General features: G+C 44.0%; 1 protein-coding gene across 1 annotated transcript in view; it reads right to left on the reverse strand.

Moving 5' to 3' along the window:
- The window catches only part of FRMD4A (FERM domain containing 4A), a 422,369-nt gene that overhangs the window by 145,696 nt on the left and 260,034 nt on the right, over positions 1–16,639 (reverse strand). Inside the window, exon 5 of the mRNA XM_006872593.1 lies at positions 318–402. Within this exon, the coding sequence (XP_006872655.1) occupies positions 318–402 (85 nt within the window). The remainder of the gene's footprint in view (positions 1–317; positions 403–16,639) is intronic.

Consider the following 16,639-nt stretch of genomic DNA (forward strand, 5'->3'; position numbering starts at 1 on the left):
AAGTAGGCAGGTTCCTCGTACTTACTATGTCTCCCCTTTGTCTCTATTGCCGGGTTGAGGAGACCCTTAAAATCAGGTTAAGGACCATCTTCAAGGAGTTTAAAATCACACGGACGGAATCATGAGGCACTTCATTAAACATATGCTTTCAGTTTCGTGAAGTTGTCACTGCCTTATCGTGATTAATTTGGAAACTGCATTTAACACACTCATCATGGAAATAAATGTACTAAGAGGTAGCAAATTGGGATTCCCAGATCCAAACGATGCATTCAGATTTCAATGAGCAACTCTGAACAGGCCGAGAAGGTTCTTACCTTGTAGATACAGGATTTAGCATTCAGAAAGAAGAGCTCAATGGTGGCGTTATCCTTCAGGTATGAAATGCTTTCTATATAGAACCTGCAAGAGAAAAACTGCTAGTAAACCACAGAAACAGCGGGAGCAGAAAATCAACCATTCCCTCAAGCTACATGTTTCGAGATGAGGACTGGAACTCCCAAAGGAACAAAAGAACAAGGTACCACCAATCACTTTCCTACGAAAACAAACTGGTTTCCTAGTACATTTATGTTGGTTTCGGATCATCATGCCTAACAGCCTTCACTGTAACACAAGTTTTGTCATCGGTTTTGGAAAAGAAGTAAATGGACCATCTATATTTTCCTCTTTGCCTGCTTCCTAGTTTGTCATAATGTTTGCTTTGATCCCTTTATTTTTTGTCCTAATCATGGTTGACTTGGATTTTTAAAAAATGGTAATTCCCTCTGCTTACTGGGATAAAGGAATGACGTATCTCTTTGAAACGGCTACTCCATGTCTTCCAGGAGGGGGTGAGGCGTGGTTTAGGTCCTGCATATCTAGGGAACTGTGGTCTGTGTTCAAAACACTGTGATAGTAATGTATGTGAATCCAAATGAGAACTGAAGTTTTATCCATTCATAGTGCAGACTGTTCTCATTGATTTATTTTTTGCAAAATAAAACATGCCGAAATTATGTAGGTTTCTATTAAAGGAGGCTTTCCACACTGACTGCAGCGGTGACACAATTCTTTCATCAGGTAATGCCTTTGTATTTGTCTCAGAAGCAGCTGCAGGAGGGAGCAGGGTTTCTCATGAGGGCGAGAGGAAATGATTGGAAGGTAGCTCCTGGGAGTGGCGGTCAAGATTGCACTGGGTATGGGATTAGACCCTGGTGGGGGTGGTTGTATGCCACAGTCGGTTCCGACTCATAGCCAGCTTGTATAGGGTTTCCATGTCTGTAACTCTTTCTCACGCTGGTACATTCAAACTGACAACCTTGTGGTTAGCAGCCTAATGCATAACCCACTTCACCAGTAGGACTCCTTATTAGATCATGGGGGCTCAGGATACCTGGCTCTTGGAAAGTAGGTGTTCCGAGAGGAGACGGGGGAAGGAGGTGCGATGGGAAAAGGCAGGAACTATGGTGGTCAAAGGCAGTGTCACTGTTTGGTGTGTTTGGGTGCCACTATGGGTGGCTTGGAATAAGTTGCATAATCTCACTGGGCTCCTGTTTTCTAGTCTGAAAAAGGTGTTTCTTCCACTAGGAAGCCGCATGGTTCATACATAGTGGAAACAAATTCAAATCCAAACAGTAGCAACAGCAGCAAAAACCAAAAACCCAATAAAGTATTGAGTCATTCAAAATGAGTCTGTAGGTGAGGCCGAGCCCACAGCCCATCGGTTGACAACCTGAGTTGAAAGACTCGGTAAACAATGCGTTTTTTTGTTTGTTTCATTTTGTTTTTTATCATTTTCCAAATGTGTGCTGAGACTGTTGTAGGGAATACAATACAAACTCATTTAGATTTGTGAATGGATCTAGAGTAACTTCAGATATTAATAGAATTTTTTCCCCATCAACAGATATTAGTACAATTCCATTAGGTGTGGGTTCACAGTTTTGCAAAGGCTGGACATGAGTGAGCTGGCTGATGGGATCCCCTTTACAGTAAGAACACTGGATGTGTGCGCAGGGTGGCCACACACACTTTCAGTCCCTAACAGTGGAGCACGCAAACACAGAGGCAAATCCTAGACCTGAAAAACCAAAATGGGTTAAGTTTGATGTAACTGAAATTGAGTGGTCCTTTAGAAAGTACTTTTGCCAAAGGGTAGTCAGAATAGAAAACTCATTGGGAAGAAGGCAGACCAGGAGGAGGGCAAGAGAGAGAAAGACACAGAGAGAAGAGATCCTGTGGGTTCAGGATCAGAGCCCAGGCGTAGTGGTTCACAAAATGCCTGTGGTTCAGTTTGATGACTTATAGTATAACTGGGTATAAATGAATCTTATCTCTGCCTCCCTCTACTACAGCCCATCCCCCATTTAATTCCCTCAGCCCTTGCTCAGGATCAGCACTCCCAGAGACGGTTCTGGGGGCTCTGCTTACTTTCCCCATAGCAAAACTCCTCCTCTTGCTCTTGGTTTACTTCGTCTTTCCCATAGGCTATAATCCCGTGGAGGGCTAGGACCAAAGTCCATTCATTTGTATATCCTAAGAACTAACAAACTGTACAGGCACAAAGATAAGCTTATCTGGTATCTACCAATGACAGGTTGGGATTCAGAACGCTTCTTGACACTCAGAGGTTGGAGGTCTCACTGGAAGGCAAAATGGCCTGTGAATGCATTGCAGGAGGGAGAAGAAGAAATCATTTGAAATCTCCCAGATGTCACAAAGTTCTAACTAATGGGGTCTTATGTTCCATGCATGTACTCCATCGCTCCTTCTTCCACTGTTATTGTCGTGAAGTGCCACTGAGTTAGTTCTGGCTTCTCTCAACCCTGCATAGGGTTTCTGAGGAGCGGGAGGTGGGTTTGAACTGCTGACCTTAAAGTTAGCAGGCTGGTGCTTATCCTACAGCACCATACCAGGACTCCTAGTCACATGGAAAGTTGTTAAAACATAGCTGCTAGTTACAGTGCAAAGGTTAAAAGCTCAGCTGCTAACTAAAAGTTTGGTGGTTTAAACCCACCAAGTGACCCCACAAGAGAACAAAATCTTGCTGATGGGCTTCTGTAAAGATGGTTGCATTTGTTGTTATTTTGTTGTTACCTGCTGTTGAGTCGGTTCCGACCCATAGTGACCCTGTATAGGGTTTTCTGAGGAGCGGATGGTGGTTCAAATTGATGTTACGGTGGAGTGCTTATCCTACAGTGCCACACCAGGACTCCCATAAAGATTGCTATTGTTGTTAAATGCCTTCAAGTCTACAGCCTAGGAAACCCTGGGGGGAGTTATCTTCTGTCAGACGAGGTCCTTATGAGTCAGGATACTGCAGTCAGAATACTGCACGACACACATCACCAACAACCTTGTGGGCTAATAGCAAGGCAACGAGGCAACGAGGATTCCTGAGCTTGACACTGTCCTTGTTAAGTGTCACTGACTCAGTTCTGACTCATAGCGACCCTGTATAAGGTTTCCAAGGAGCGGCCGGAGGATATGACCCACCAACCTTGTGGTTAGCCATCCATTACTTACCCTACAGCGCCACACTAGGACTCATGGCACTGACCTTATTACTAAAATAATCATTCTGAGTTTCAACCTGCTGGGTCTGAAATGACAGTTTTCTGAAGCAATGTCATATGTACTAAGGCCTTTTGTTTCACTTTGGAGAATGAGGGAGTAAAGACCTTCTCTCCTCTATCCACCTCCCTCATCCAATTTTCCCACAACAGTATATTAAGTAATGTAACATTTGCTTTTCAATTCTCTAATAATGGAAAATGGAAATGAGGTGGCATATTCTACACCTTTGTTATAACATACAGTTCTCTGTTGTGTGGCTATGAAAGAGGCAGGTAAAGCGAGAAAATAGCTAGAGCATTCTAAGTGGGAGAAAAAATCACTCCCTGGTGTCTGGAAGGTGGTTTCCTGTGAAGCTTCGTCACCAAGACAACAGTCTGGAAAAGCCTGTGAGGTCTGCCCTGGTATTGTTCTGCAACTTTGGATATTTTAGTGTATCCAGAACTTTCCATGTGCATTAAGGGAACAGGTGAATCAAAAATGCCTACAGCCTCCTTAGTAGAATAAGCCCCTGTAAGAGATCAAAAACACAACATCTGCCCCAAAGCAAAGATGAAAAGGCAGGGAAGGGCAGGGAAACACAGGGTGGAAATGGGGAGAGTAAGACAGATGTGGGGAAGCTCAGGGAACAATCAATATGAACTGTTGATTGGAAAACTAACTTGATATGCAAACTTTCACCTGAAGACATTTTTTTTTTCTTTTAAAAAGATTACAGCCAAGGGTGGGGGAAAACCCAAAAAACTTCCAAAGAACAAATGCACAGGGACCAAAGCTTATTAGTGGGTAGCAGGGATGGAAAGAAGGAAGGGGGAGTCCCTGCTTCGGGGGGCACTGAGTTTCTGCTAATGGTGATGGGATCATTTGGAAACAGATAATGATAAGGTTGTATACATGAGGACTGTAATCAATGTGACTGAAGTATACATGTAAAAATTGCTGGATTGGAAAATGTTTTGTTATAGGTATTTCACACACACACACACACACACACACACACACACACACACAAAGTCTAAAGAACACATATACAGAAAAGTCTAAAGAAAATCAGCACTCTGAAAGGTCGGTGGTTCGAACCCACCAATCACTGACTCCAACAGAGAAAAGTCCTGGCCATCTACTCTCATAAAAATTAAACAAACAAACAAACAAACACACTACTGTTTGAGTCACAGGGATCCTAAAGGACATGGAGAAGTCCTATAGAGTTTCTAAAACTGCAAATCTTTACAGAAGCCGACCGGCTCATCTTTCTCCCTAGGATCTGTTGGTTGGTTCGAATCGCCAACCTTAACTCACTGTTTTATTAACTCACTGTTTCACCAGGACACTGCCTGTAAAGACTGCTGTTATTAAGTGCCCGTGAGACTATTCTGACGCATCGTGGTCCTGTATAGGGTTTCCAAGGAACAGCTGATGGGTTTGAACAGCAGACCTATAGTTAGCAGTCCAGTGTTTATCCTATAGCACCACACCACGACTCCAGTACAGATTGTTGCTGTTGTTAAGTGCCTAGGAAACACTAGAGGGCAGTTCTACTCTGTCACATGGGGGCTCTGTGATTCAATTCCGAATCAACTCAATGGGACACAACAGGGAGAACTCAGACTCAGGCATCTCAAGCCACACCCCAAGCCTCAGTGTACCCTAAGAGTGTGCCTGAGAGACACTACCTAAGTGAAATGCTGGTGGTTAGGGTTCAAAGTTGAGATTTTCTTTTTCTTATTTAAAAAATCTGCTCTTTTCTTTTGAAGTTCACAAGCTTTGTCCAAAGTCCTCCTTTTGGCAGTAGGTGGCAATGTTGCATTTCCTTACACACCAGTGCCAGCAAGGAGGGTTTTCTGCAAAGCCTCCTTCACAAAGAAAATCTGAATTCTCTGGGTAAATGCAAGCAAACAAATGATTTCCCCTTAGGTTCAGAGGCTCTGCAGAGACAACTCTAAGTCTGGTTCTTGGGTACACTTGGCAGGACTGAATCTTAGGGCTCTTTTTGTGTCAAAAGGGAGCACTATTCAGGCTGAGGGAAAACCTAGTTCCCTTAGTAATAGTCCACCCACACTAGCAGCAGAACAAACCCCACCAAACCCCAAGCCCACTGCTGCTGAGCCTATAAGGCAGAATAAAACTGCCCATTAGGATTTTTCCAAGGCTGCAAATTTTTATGGGGTACACTGCCTCATCTTTCTCCTGCAGAGCAGCTGATGCGTGAGAACAGCTGACCTTTTTTTTTTTCTTAAAGTTTTTTATTGTGAATTGAGTGATAGTGTACATGTGAGAACATCGGTTTTACACTCATCATTTCATTGCAACTCCTCTCTGTGCATCATCATTCATCAGTATTTGCTTCTATTCCCTGTTCTTTTTTGGATGTACACAAAAACTCTCAGGAATATACAACCATTTAAACAACCAAAGGGTACATTCTGCAAGCCTGCCTCCTGTCCACCAGCACACAGTCTTCCTCTTTCCATGAGTCTAGAGTATTCAGCTGTTCTATTTCTCCATGTCATCATCTCTGCTTCCATCTCTGTTGTCACGGCTTCTCTGGATAGGGTCACACATTCCGCTCATGCTTTTCTCCCTTGATGGTCTGGGTCCTCTCTTCCTAGACTAAAAGGTTAACTACTCCCCCCTTTTTGTTACAGTTGTGACAGTTGCAGTTAGTCATGGTAACAATTACTCACTCACTCTGAATCATAAGAATCTTATCCCCATCTCTTTTCACCTTAACCATCTAGACAAGATGAAAACTATTCAGTGGGGATTCTACCTTCCTCCATACACTGAAACTGAACTCGCTCTTGGAAACTTCTAAGCTAGTCACTTTGTGCCTTTACCGCCCCCTCATTTTAGGTAGCCAGTGTCTAAGTTGCCCATCCCTATCTACCTTGTGTACAGAGGGGATAGCATGGTACTTGAGGTGGAGACTCCTTCTCTACTGGTATTTTCAGTGAACCCTGACCTTTTGATGAACAGCCCAATGCTTAACTCATGGCACCACCAAGGCTTCTCAGTAGCAGAGTACAGTCCCAAGCAGTATCGTCCTGAGAATATCTTATCAGAGAGTTTGAAGCAAGAATACACATATGCTAGGTTATCATGTATATGGTGGTGGTGGTGGTATACTGTGGAGTCAGTTCTGACTCATAGTGACCCTGTACAGGGTTTCCAAGGCTGTAAATCTTTACAGGAGCAGAAAGCCTCATCTTTCTCCCATGGAACAGCTGGTAATTTCGAACTACCGACCTTGAGAGGTTAGCAGCCCGATTCGTAACCACTACGCTACCAGAGCTCCTCATCATGTATATGCACCGGGAGTCCGATTTTCCTTTAACTCGTGGAAGTCACAGTCTGCAATAGACTGAAGATGGTCCAGTCAGATGGCAAGAGCCCAAATAGATGACATCAGCCCCCTTGCTCCTCCTCTTCCCCCTCACACACACACCCTGGCATGTGGGAATCACTGAATATTTTCAGCAAGTGTTAATTAAATGGACCAGTGATTTCATTTCGCAATGAACACAAGTGTCACATTTGGAATGTTGACTTTTGGTAGCAGAAAAGAGCAGTAATAATTAGAAAGATAATTGCCATGAGTTTCAGCTGACAACCATTTCTCTACTGTTCAGAATCTCAATAGTTCTAAAATCTTAACTGGGAGTTTATGCCTGGACAGGCGGTTGCAATATAGCAACTTCTGGGTAGCAGGCACCCAGTTTAGATGCACGCCATTGCTGTTACTGTGAGTGACAGGAAATAGCAATTGCTGTTTCCGTCAGCCAAGAAAGACATTACAATCAGGCCATGAACTTGGCTGCGAGTCTCTCTCCCCCCATGAGAGTGACCTGGCTTTTCCTCACTTTAGTATTTCTGTTTTTCTAACACTCACATCAGTTGATTGCAAAACTCTAAATTTGAGACAAATCTAATCTCTAATTATTTCCTTACAAACAGTGAACATGGACAGAGATAGAGAGACACATGGCTGAATTACACAAAGAAGCAAACCCAGATGTGCAGGAAAAACATCTCCCTTATGCGCTTTCTTGATTTGTATTGTAAGCTTGCGGGGAACTTGCCTGGTAGCAGTAATGATTTGTTTTGTGCACTGGGGTGAAGTCAGAAGTGATATTGGCCACAGAGTGAAGGTTGGACAAAGTGTGTGTGTGTGTGTGTGTGTGTGTGAGTGGTAAGGAAGTGGGGAAAGATGAAGCTGTACAGGTAAGCAGAAGTCAAATCATACAGGATATGCTAAGAATAGTATATTTATATATATACATATACATGCACACATGCTGAATATAAACAATGTTGTTAAGTGTCGTTGAGTCAGTTCTGATCCATAGCAACCCTGTATGGGGTTTCCAAGGAGCAGCTAGAGAGCTTGAACTGCTGACCCTGTGGTTCAAACTGACCCTGTACCTGCAGTCCAGCGCATTAACTCATAGCACCACACCAGGACTCCACAGCACCACTAGGGAAACATAGACATAAACTATTATGAGCACAGGATCAGGTGAGAATTTCTGAAAGATGTCCCATGATAATATATAGAAGAGACTAGGAGTGGCCAAGACCAGAATAGAGAAACCAGAAGTTATTTCAACACCAGCAGAGGTTTCTCAGGGCCCGAATTACAGCTGACGGGGTGTGACTGGAAAAAAAGAATAGATACAAGAGTTATGTAAGAGGCAGAACTAACAGGGACTGGACTGAGAGAACAGAAGGGAGCAGGTGAGAGAGAGACGGCAACATCAAGGCTGACCCTTAGGTTTCTGGCTTGGGGCCTGGATGGGTGGTGATGCCAATTATAGAGAGAGGGAGGCCAGGCAAACAGAGGAGCAAGTGTGGGGGCAGAAAGGTAACAACTTAATATGACTCAGGCTGCACTCGCATGTGTATGACAATGAACAGAGTGGGGATAGACATTAGGTCTGGGGGCAAAGATCTGAGTCTCTAGTTCTGACACCCATGAGTGGGTGTGGAATTTTACATTAGGAGTGAGATCAAGCAAGCAAGATGGAAATTCATAGGTGAGCAAAGGAGGAGAAACTATAGTTGAACTAGCGACAGAGGGGCCAAAGAGAAGGTGGAAGGGAGAAAATGTTCAACAGAGGCCACAGCTGCAAAGGGTCATGCTAGAGGGAGGCAGAAAGTGTTTATAGAAATGGGGGTCTAAAACCCACGAGAGACTTTGATGAACAGTGAGGTGGTATGATGAGAACAGACGCTGGACTGCCTGCCACACACTAAGAGATGAATGAGGTGTGAGGGAGGAAGACAGCAGTGAACACCTGTCTTCCTAAACCTTGTGTGAACGGAAGAGATGCAAAGGGTAGTAGCTGCAGTGGATTCGAGTCCTCCCAAACCAAACTCACTGCTGTAGAGCCGATTCTGACAGTTGCTACAGGGTGGGAGAGAGAGAGAGAGAGACTTGGACATGAAGTGGAAACGTCATGAAGAATGAGAAGCTGAAGACAGAAAGGAAGCGAGGAAAGACTCAAGGCAGCAAGGTCTCTAAGGTTGAACAAGGGCTGGAATTGGAACACGTGTGGACTCGTTAACCTTGGATGATGGGAGAAGGCTCCCTCTTCTGAGGCGGGCTTATGTGGCTGTGTGTGAGTAGGGAGGCCATCATAACCAGCGGCGTAGACACAGTTATATCTGTGGGGTCTGGGAGTAAGGAAGTGGAAGGAGCTCCCTCATGCCTTCTGCTATAAAATCATAAACAATGGGAGGAAGTCGGGTGAGCATCTGGTTTTCAGTAACAGATGAAGACTTTGTGGGGAACACAGACTCCCCTGGGCAGTCACACCTGAGAGACCTAGCTAGCACTATTGGAGGCATAGTGAGTCATGCACCAGCCTGCTGCAGGTGTGTGAATTTTCAATTATTTTTAATCATAGTCAGCAGTTCAACGGCAAAAATAAAAGATGTATATAGCTGGACTGAGTTAATCCTAGAGTAGTGTGTGTGCGTGTGCACGTTTGTGTAGGGGAGAGAGAGAGAATGAACAGCAAAGAGTATGGTTGGAATGGTGTCCAATTGGATTTGGATTGAACTGGCAAAGAAATGAAGATCGACTGGGGCTGAAGTGATCTTGAAAGTTGGAAAGAAAAGATACGCAGTTGCGTTTAAGAATTGGGATTTTGTCTATTTTGCTCATTGTTCTATTCTTAGCTCCTAAAATTTGTGTCTAGAATATACCAAAACAAAAAAGCAAAAACCCCAAACCCACTGCCATCGAATCGATTCTAAGTCAAAGTGGGTCTCTTCGACAAAGCAGAACTGCCCCATATGGTATCCATGACTGTAATCTTTACGGAAAGCCCATTGACACATTTTTCTCCTGAGGAGTGGTGGCTGGTGGGTTTAAACCACTGGCCTTTCAGTCCTTAACTACTATGCCATAGGGCTTCTGAGTAAGTGTTTAATGAAATTTGTGAATAAAAAAAAATTAATCGATAGTGGTGAGTGACGTAGGAGCCAGCAAGGAAGAAAGCTACAGCACTATTAGGTGAAGTGACAGTGAGAGTGGATTTTAATTCTTAAGGTCTAAGCAGTAAAGATATTCAGGACAATGACAAGTTTCCAGTGGCACCAGGAGAAATTTCTTCCTGGAAAAAGAAAACAGCACTGTTCAGGGTCAAACAACTTCCCACGTATGTTCACTGCTGTCAGGAAGTGACAAGATCTTCCAAAGTGGGACTTGGTTGGTTGATTGGTTGTGTGCTGTGGAGTCGATTCCTACTCATAATGGCTGTGTACAGGCTTTCTGAGGCTGTGAATCTTTACAGGAGCAGAAAGTTTCATCTTTCTCCTGGGGAACGGCCAAAAGTTTCAAACTGTTGAGGTTAGTAACCCGACTCGTAACCACTACTAGATTTCTCATCTTCTGAAAAAGTGCTTTATCATGTAGGATGAGGCTTCCTCGTCCTTTGTGAAGTTTTCCACAGACCTTGAGTGCAGGGCCTCCAAGTTTTGTGACTGTGGCTTTGCCCTGCAGGGGGCGATCTAGAACAGAGGCATCAGTCTGAAAGGCTGCTCTCCTCAGCCCCCCTCACCTGTGCTGTGTATACACCTGCTGTAACACCACCTTTGCAGATGGACACCTGGTCCTGCAGATGTAACAGGTACGGAACCTGAGGTGGGCCAGGGTCAGTGATCTTGATTGCCTTTTGTTCTGCCCGTACAGGAATCAATGGTGTCTCTGGTATCCAATTGTGGTGGCGCCTTTCATGTCTGGAGGCAGAGACAGCGTGGCGTGTGGGCAGGGCATGCCTTTTGGGGTCAGGTAACTAAGATTTAATCTTGGCTGCATACTTACTAGCCATGCTGGGAGGTGAGATGGCCTAACCATCTTTAACTGGGACTAAGAAAACCTGCTTCAAGGGTTGCTGTGAAGATCAATGCTCATGCATACTACTGGATCTTGTTGCTCTTGTTAGGTGCTGTTAAGCTGATTCTGACTCATACTGACATGAAACAACTGAGTAGGACTATCCCATAGAGTTTTTTAGACTAAAATCTTTATGGGAGCAGATTTCCAGGTCTTTATCTTATGGAGTCACTGAGTGGATTTGAACTGATAATTTTCTGGTTAGCAATAGAGAGCTTAACCGATGGCCTGCCCAAACGACTTTTAGTAATGAATCTAAAAACAAATAAAAAAACAACCCAGTGCTATTAAGTCAATTCCAACTCAGAGCAACCCTATAGGACAGAGTAGAACTGATACGTAAGGTTTCTGAGACTATAAAGTCTTTACAGGAGCAGAAAGTCTCATCTTTCTTCCTTGGAGTGGTCAGTGGGTTTGATACCATTGGCCTTGCAGTTAGCAGCTCAGTGCCCAACCCACAGTATCACTTGTCGTTAATGTTAAGTGCTGTAGAGTCAGTTCCTACTCATAGTGACCCTGTGGGTTTGAACTGCCAAACCTTGTGGTTATCAAACCAGTGCGGATCCTACAGCACCACACTAAGACTCCTAATGATGGATGGTGGTGGTGGTGTGCCACAGAGTTGGTTCCCACTCATCGCGACCCTGTGGCAAGGTTTCCAAGGCTGTAAATCTTTATGGAAGCAGAAACCCTCATCCTTCTCCTGTGGAACATCTGGTAGATTTGAACTGCTGACCTTTCGATAACAGCCCAGCTCACAATCCACTATGCTACCAGAGATCCTTTAATAATGGACAGGCACTTAATAATGAATAGTTCCCTTCTTTCTGTGCTTTTTACCCTATTAAGACCTAAAGCCACTATGCTAATGATTTGACTGATGAGGAACTGGAGGGACCAGGTCCTTGTTAGGTGAAACAACCATTTGATGAAGAGGCAGGTTCTTAAATTCTCCACCCTGCCATTCTGAAAATTTCCCCTAGACCCTTTAATGAGGAAATGCTTATTAAAGGAAACTTATTTTTGCTTATAGGGTGAAGCAGCATTCTATGAGTTCAAATTAAAGTATTTAATTGGTATGGGTCTTACTTTTCCTCATCTGTTGGATTTAGGTAGTAACTCCGCCCTCTGCTCACAGATGTGTTGACTGAACATTACGATGGAATACAAACATGCGAGATAAGAGCTCATCCAGGCATGGGAACCACAGCTGAGATATTCAGTGATGCAGGGTTAGGATTGACACTCTGAATTCCTAAAACTTGGCTTATAGCAGGTGATTTTTTCTATGGTCCTCTTTTATAAGGTGGTGTCTATTCCTGTTCCCTGAAGACTAACTCTCCATCTGTGATGCAGGTGCTGATTTGTTTACACTGGAGGAGAGCGGCTGTAGGACACTGGAGAGCCGAGGGTGTTGTTGTTAAGTGCTGTTGAGCTGGTCCCAACTAATAGTGACCCAGTAGAGGGTTTCCAAAGAGCGGCTGGTGGTTTTGATCTGCCAACCATGAAATTCAAACTGACTTTGAGGCTCAGTGCATTATTCTGCAATGCCACACCAGGACTCAAGGAGGCTGTTGTTAGGTGTCACTGAGTCAACCGTGTATAGAGTTTCCAAGGAGCAGCTGGGTGAGCTTGAACCGCCAACCTTGTGGTTCAAGCTTTGTGGTCCCGAGCAGTAACCCCCAGCATCTGAGTGATGACTAAGACGAGGCTGTAAAGGGTTGACTATACTCCTGTCCAGCTGGACAGAAGCTCCTTCAGGGATCCAAGCACATTCCGGGTCTTTTATGAAGACAGTTAATCATCTCACACTCCTTTAGGAGAAAATAGTCTGGGGCATCCCTAGGAAGGCACCAAGCTGTATGTTGTGAATTCTTTCTTCTAGGCAGAAAATCAAGGTAAAGATGTAGAGTTCACCTAGGGTGTAGAATCTGCCTCCTCTCTCTGTTTAAGCGAACATACTCTTGGTGTTTTGTTACTGGAGTGCTCAGCTAACTGGATCCTAGGAACTCAAGATGGTAGTTGGTTGGAGCCAGTCTTCTGTGGCTGGGATAAAGGTTATAACCCTTTATGGAGTCTGTTACTAAGTTCAAATAACGTTTTTTACTACTTGGAGTTGTGGTAATAAGAGTAGAGGACAGGGAAGGGTAGAGGTGGGTAGGTGAAGTGGGTGAAGCAGCAGCAGAGAATTTGAGGACTCTGGTAGCATAGTGGTTATGAACTGGGCTGATAATCTCACGGTCAGCAGTTCGACACTACCAGCTGCTCTGCGGGAGAAAGATGAGGCTTCCTGTGAAGATTTACAGCCTCGGAAACCCTGTACAGGGTCGCTATGAGTTGGAACTGACTCCACGGCTCATAACACCAAGTGTAAAGAAAGACATCAAGACTGATAAAAGCAAGGATAATCAGTCAACATGTATTGCTATAAAAATAATAGAAACCTTTATAAAACAAAAACATGAAGCTGTTGCTTCTCAACATACCCGCATCTAGGATTATACATTAGCGGAGGTGGTGTTTCCATCTCTTTAACAACAACAATCTTTCCTCTGGGAATAAAATGGCAGTTTGGGAATCCTCAAGGAACTCAAATCATATTTCTTTTCAATGTTCTTTGAGTTTAAGGAACAAAAACAAGCCTGAAGGGACAGAATCTGGGCTGTAGGGGTGGATGGAGGAAGGTTTCACAAGAAAATTCTCCTAAGACACCCTCAAAGAATGAGCAGGTGCATTGTTGCAACGAGAAAAAATGCCTCGGCACAACTTTCCTGGCATTTTGGTCACAAATGCATTTTTCAATTTTCTTAAAACTTCTTCCTAATAAGCCCCCATGATCATCCGGTGCCCTTTGAGAAAACCTGTCCAGACTTGTTGTTAAGTACCTTCAAGTCGGTTTCCACTCATAGCAACGCTGTACAGGGTTTCCAAGGAGGGGATGGTGAGTTTGCACTAGTGACCTTGTGATTCAAACCAACCTTGCAATCTGGTGCTTATCCTACAGTGCCACACCAGGACTCTTGTCGAGACTTTGGCATACCCAAAATAGCCACCATAACCTTCTGAGGTGACCTCTCCGCCTTGAACTGACCTGGTCCAGGAGATTTACTGGACCTTTTTTTTTCTTTTTAAGGCACCCCAATGAGACTAAGACTAATGCATTACTGAGAGAACTTGTCGGCAGCTATCCACTGATTGGAGTCCTGGTGTGGTGCAGCGGGTTGATGTGCTGGAGTGCAAAGTTGGTTTGAAGCACAAAGTTGGCGTTTCAAGCTCACCAGCTACTCCTTGGAAACCCATACAGGGTGATATCAATCGAAACCTACTTGATGGCACTTAACAACAACAATCCACTAATTGCAGAGACATATTTAAACACTATTTGGAATAAACCCATGCACCTTAGTAGCAATACTGTTTGACTCACTCTCGAAGCCTATAGGGTTGAGTGGATAATAATGTCACAGATTTGATAGTATCATAGAAGCTTGGAAAGGTCAGGGACTTTTGTGAAGGTAATGAATTTGCCTTTGGACCTGCTCAGTTTGAAGCACCCATATGGAGCTGTTCAGGAGGTAACTGAAAATAAAAGCCTGCCGCCCATAAGAAAGACCAATCTTCAATGTTGTTGAGTGCTGTCCAGTCAGTTCCGACGCATAGCGATGCTGTGTACAGGGTTTCTGAGGCTGTGAATCTTTACAGGAGCAGAAAGCCTCTTCTTTCTTCCGCAGAGCAGCTGGTAGTTTCAAACTGCTGACGTTGAGATTAGCAGCCTGATTCGCAACCACTACGTTACCAGAGCTCCTTCACTAGAGCTAGAGGAAAAGGCTGGTCTTGAGGCAGAAAGAAATACTAGCCATCGTGCATAAATAGCAGCAAGTGACTGACCCTGAATATGACTTTGTGTGGTTCCTGCTGTAGCCAATGTGAAGTTTCTGGTCATGGATCCTAAGTGCACAGATATTTAGGTCTCCCAGTTCTCTCAATTGCTAGAATCTTTAAGCCCCTTAGAGTCCCTGGGAGGAGAAAATAATTAACAAGCTCGGCTGCTAACTGAAAAGTTGAAGGTTGGAATCCACTTAGAGACATCTTGAAAGGAAGACCACCCAAAAAGACTCATTAAAGATTGTGTAGAACATAGTCCTACTCACACATATGGGTCACCCTGAGCCAGAGTTGACTCCATGGCACCTACATGATTAGGCCTCGGGAGCTTGAGTTATCTGGTCTCACAGTGAAACGTCAACTTGGGGTAATTTGCATGTCCTTGGGGATACACATTTCAACAGCTGGTCTCATGGTGCCCCAAGCTTCCCCCAACCTACAAATAACTTAGCTCAAAGCAAACCCTTGTAAAAAATAGTTACTCTGCAACCAACCCTGTGTGGTGCTGTGAAATAAATACTGAACTGATAATCTAAAGGTCAGCAGTTCAAATCCATCAGCTGTTCCAGGAAACCCTATACAGGGTCACTATGAGTCAGAACAGCAATCTGGCAGCAGGCCCTGCATTTTCTCTTCTTGGTTAATGCTGGTGAAATTACCAGGAAGAGGGGAAAAACTCGATATATGGTAAATGTACTCATTTACCTACAATTACAGGTTAATAAACTGCTTAAAGTCTCTTCCGATACCATCTGCCCATCCCAGCGGTGTTGTTACTCTTTGTTTTTATATGGTTACTTTTCCATTACTTGGAGAAAATGTAGACACCATTAAAGAGACTATGACATCGAAATTATTCCCATCAGTAATGGCAGTGGTTAAGATTTGCTCTGATATGTTCACAGCTGTTAAACAAATCAAAAAGGTATTCAAAGCAAGTTTAAATCTACTCCCCAAGTGGAGGTAAAGGAATACACTCCAGCCTGTTAAACGGGCCCTTTAACTCTTTTGTTTTAAGTTCTCGAGCTTTCAGTGGTATTCACATGGCTATCTCTAGAATTGCATTCCTGTCATGGCCCTTAGGAGGAATTGAATTACAAATCATTTGTATTTTGTTCCTGAATTTCTGTTACCATATTTAAAAAGAACAGGGATTATGTACTGAGTACTTTTGAAGACTGAGGCCCAAACCAGAACCAAACCAATGGTGGCTCAGTCAGTTACAACTCTTGGTGACTCCATGTGTTTTGGGGTGGAACTGTCTCCATAGGGTTTTTTTTTTTTTTTTTTCTTAAATATTTTATTGTGTATTATGTGACAGTTTACATGGGAGAACATTAGTTTTACATTCATGGTTACAATTCCTTCCATGCAATCCTTCCCCCGTACCCCCCAGGTCTTCAGTCGCTCTCCCTCTCTGGATCTAAAGTCTCCAGCTGCTCCATCACTCCACGTCATCAGCTCTGGCTCCATTTCAGGCATCACTGCTTCTCTGGGTAGGGTCCCGCTCCCTGTTCTTCTCCCTTGATGGTCCTAGGGACCTCCGCTCCAAGACTGAAAAGTGAATCACGCCCCTCCTTGCTATAAAATGTCTACCTTTACATTTCTGACTCTCACAATCAATCCTGATAACAATCATTCACTATTGTATCACAAGTGACCCGTCTGCGTTTCATTGCATCAGCCCCGCCTAGTCAGATTGAATACTACTCACTGGAGATTCTACCTTCCTCCAGGCCCTCTGGATCTAGGTTCCCTTTTAAAAGCTTGTAAGCCAGTCACTTCTTGCCTTTGTAG

The sequence above is a fragment of the Chrysochloris asiatica genome, unplaced genomic scaffold, assembly GCF_000296735.1.
Source record: "Chrysochloris asiatica unplaced genomic scaffold, ChrAsi1.0 scaffold00206, whole genome shotgun sequence".
NCBI lineage: Eukaryota > Metazoa > Chordata > Mammalia > Afrosoricida > Chrysochloridae > Chrysochloris > Chrysochloris asiatica.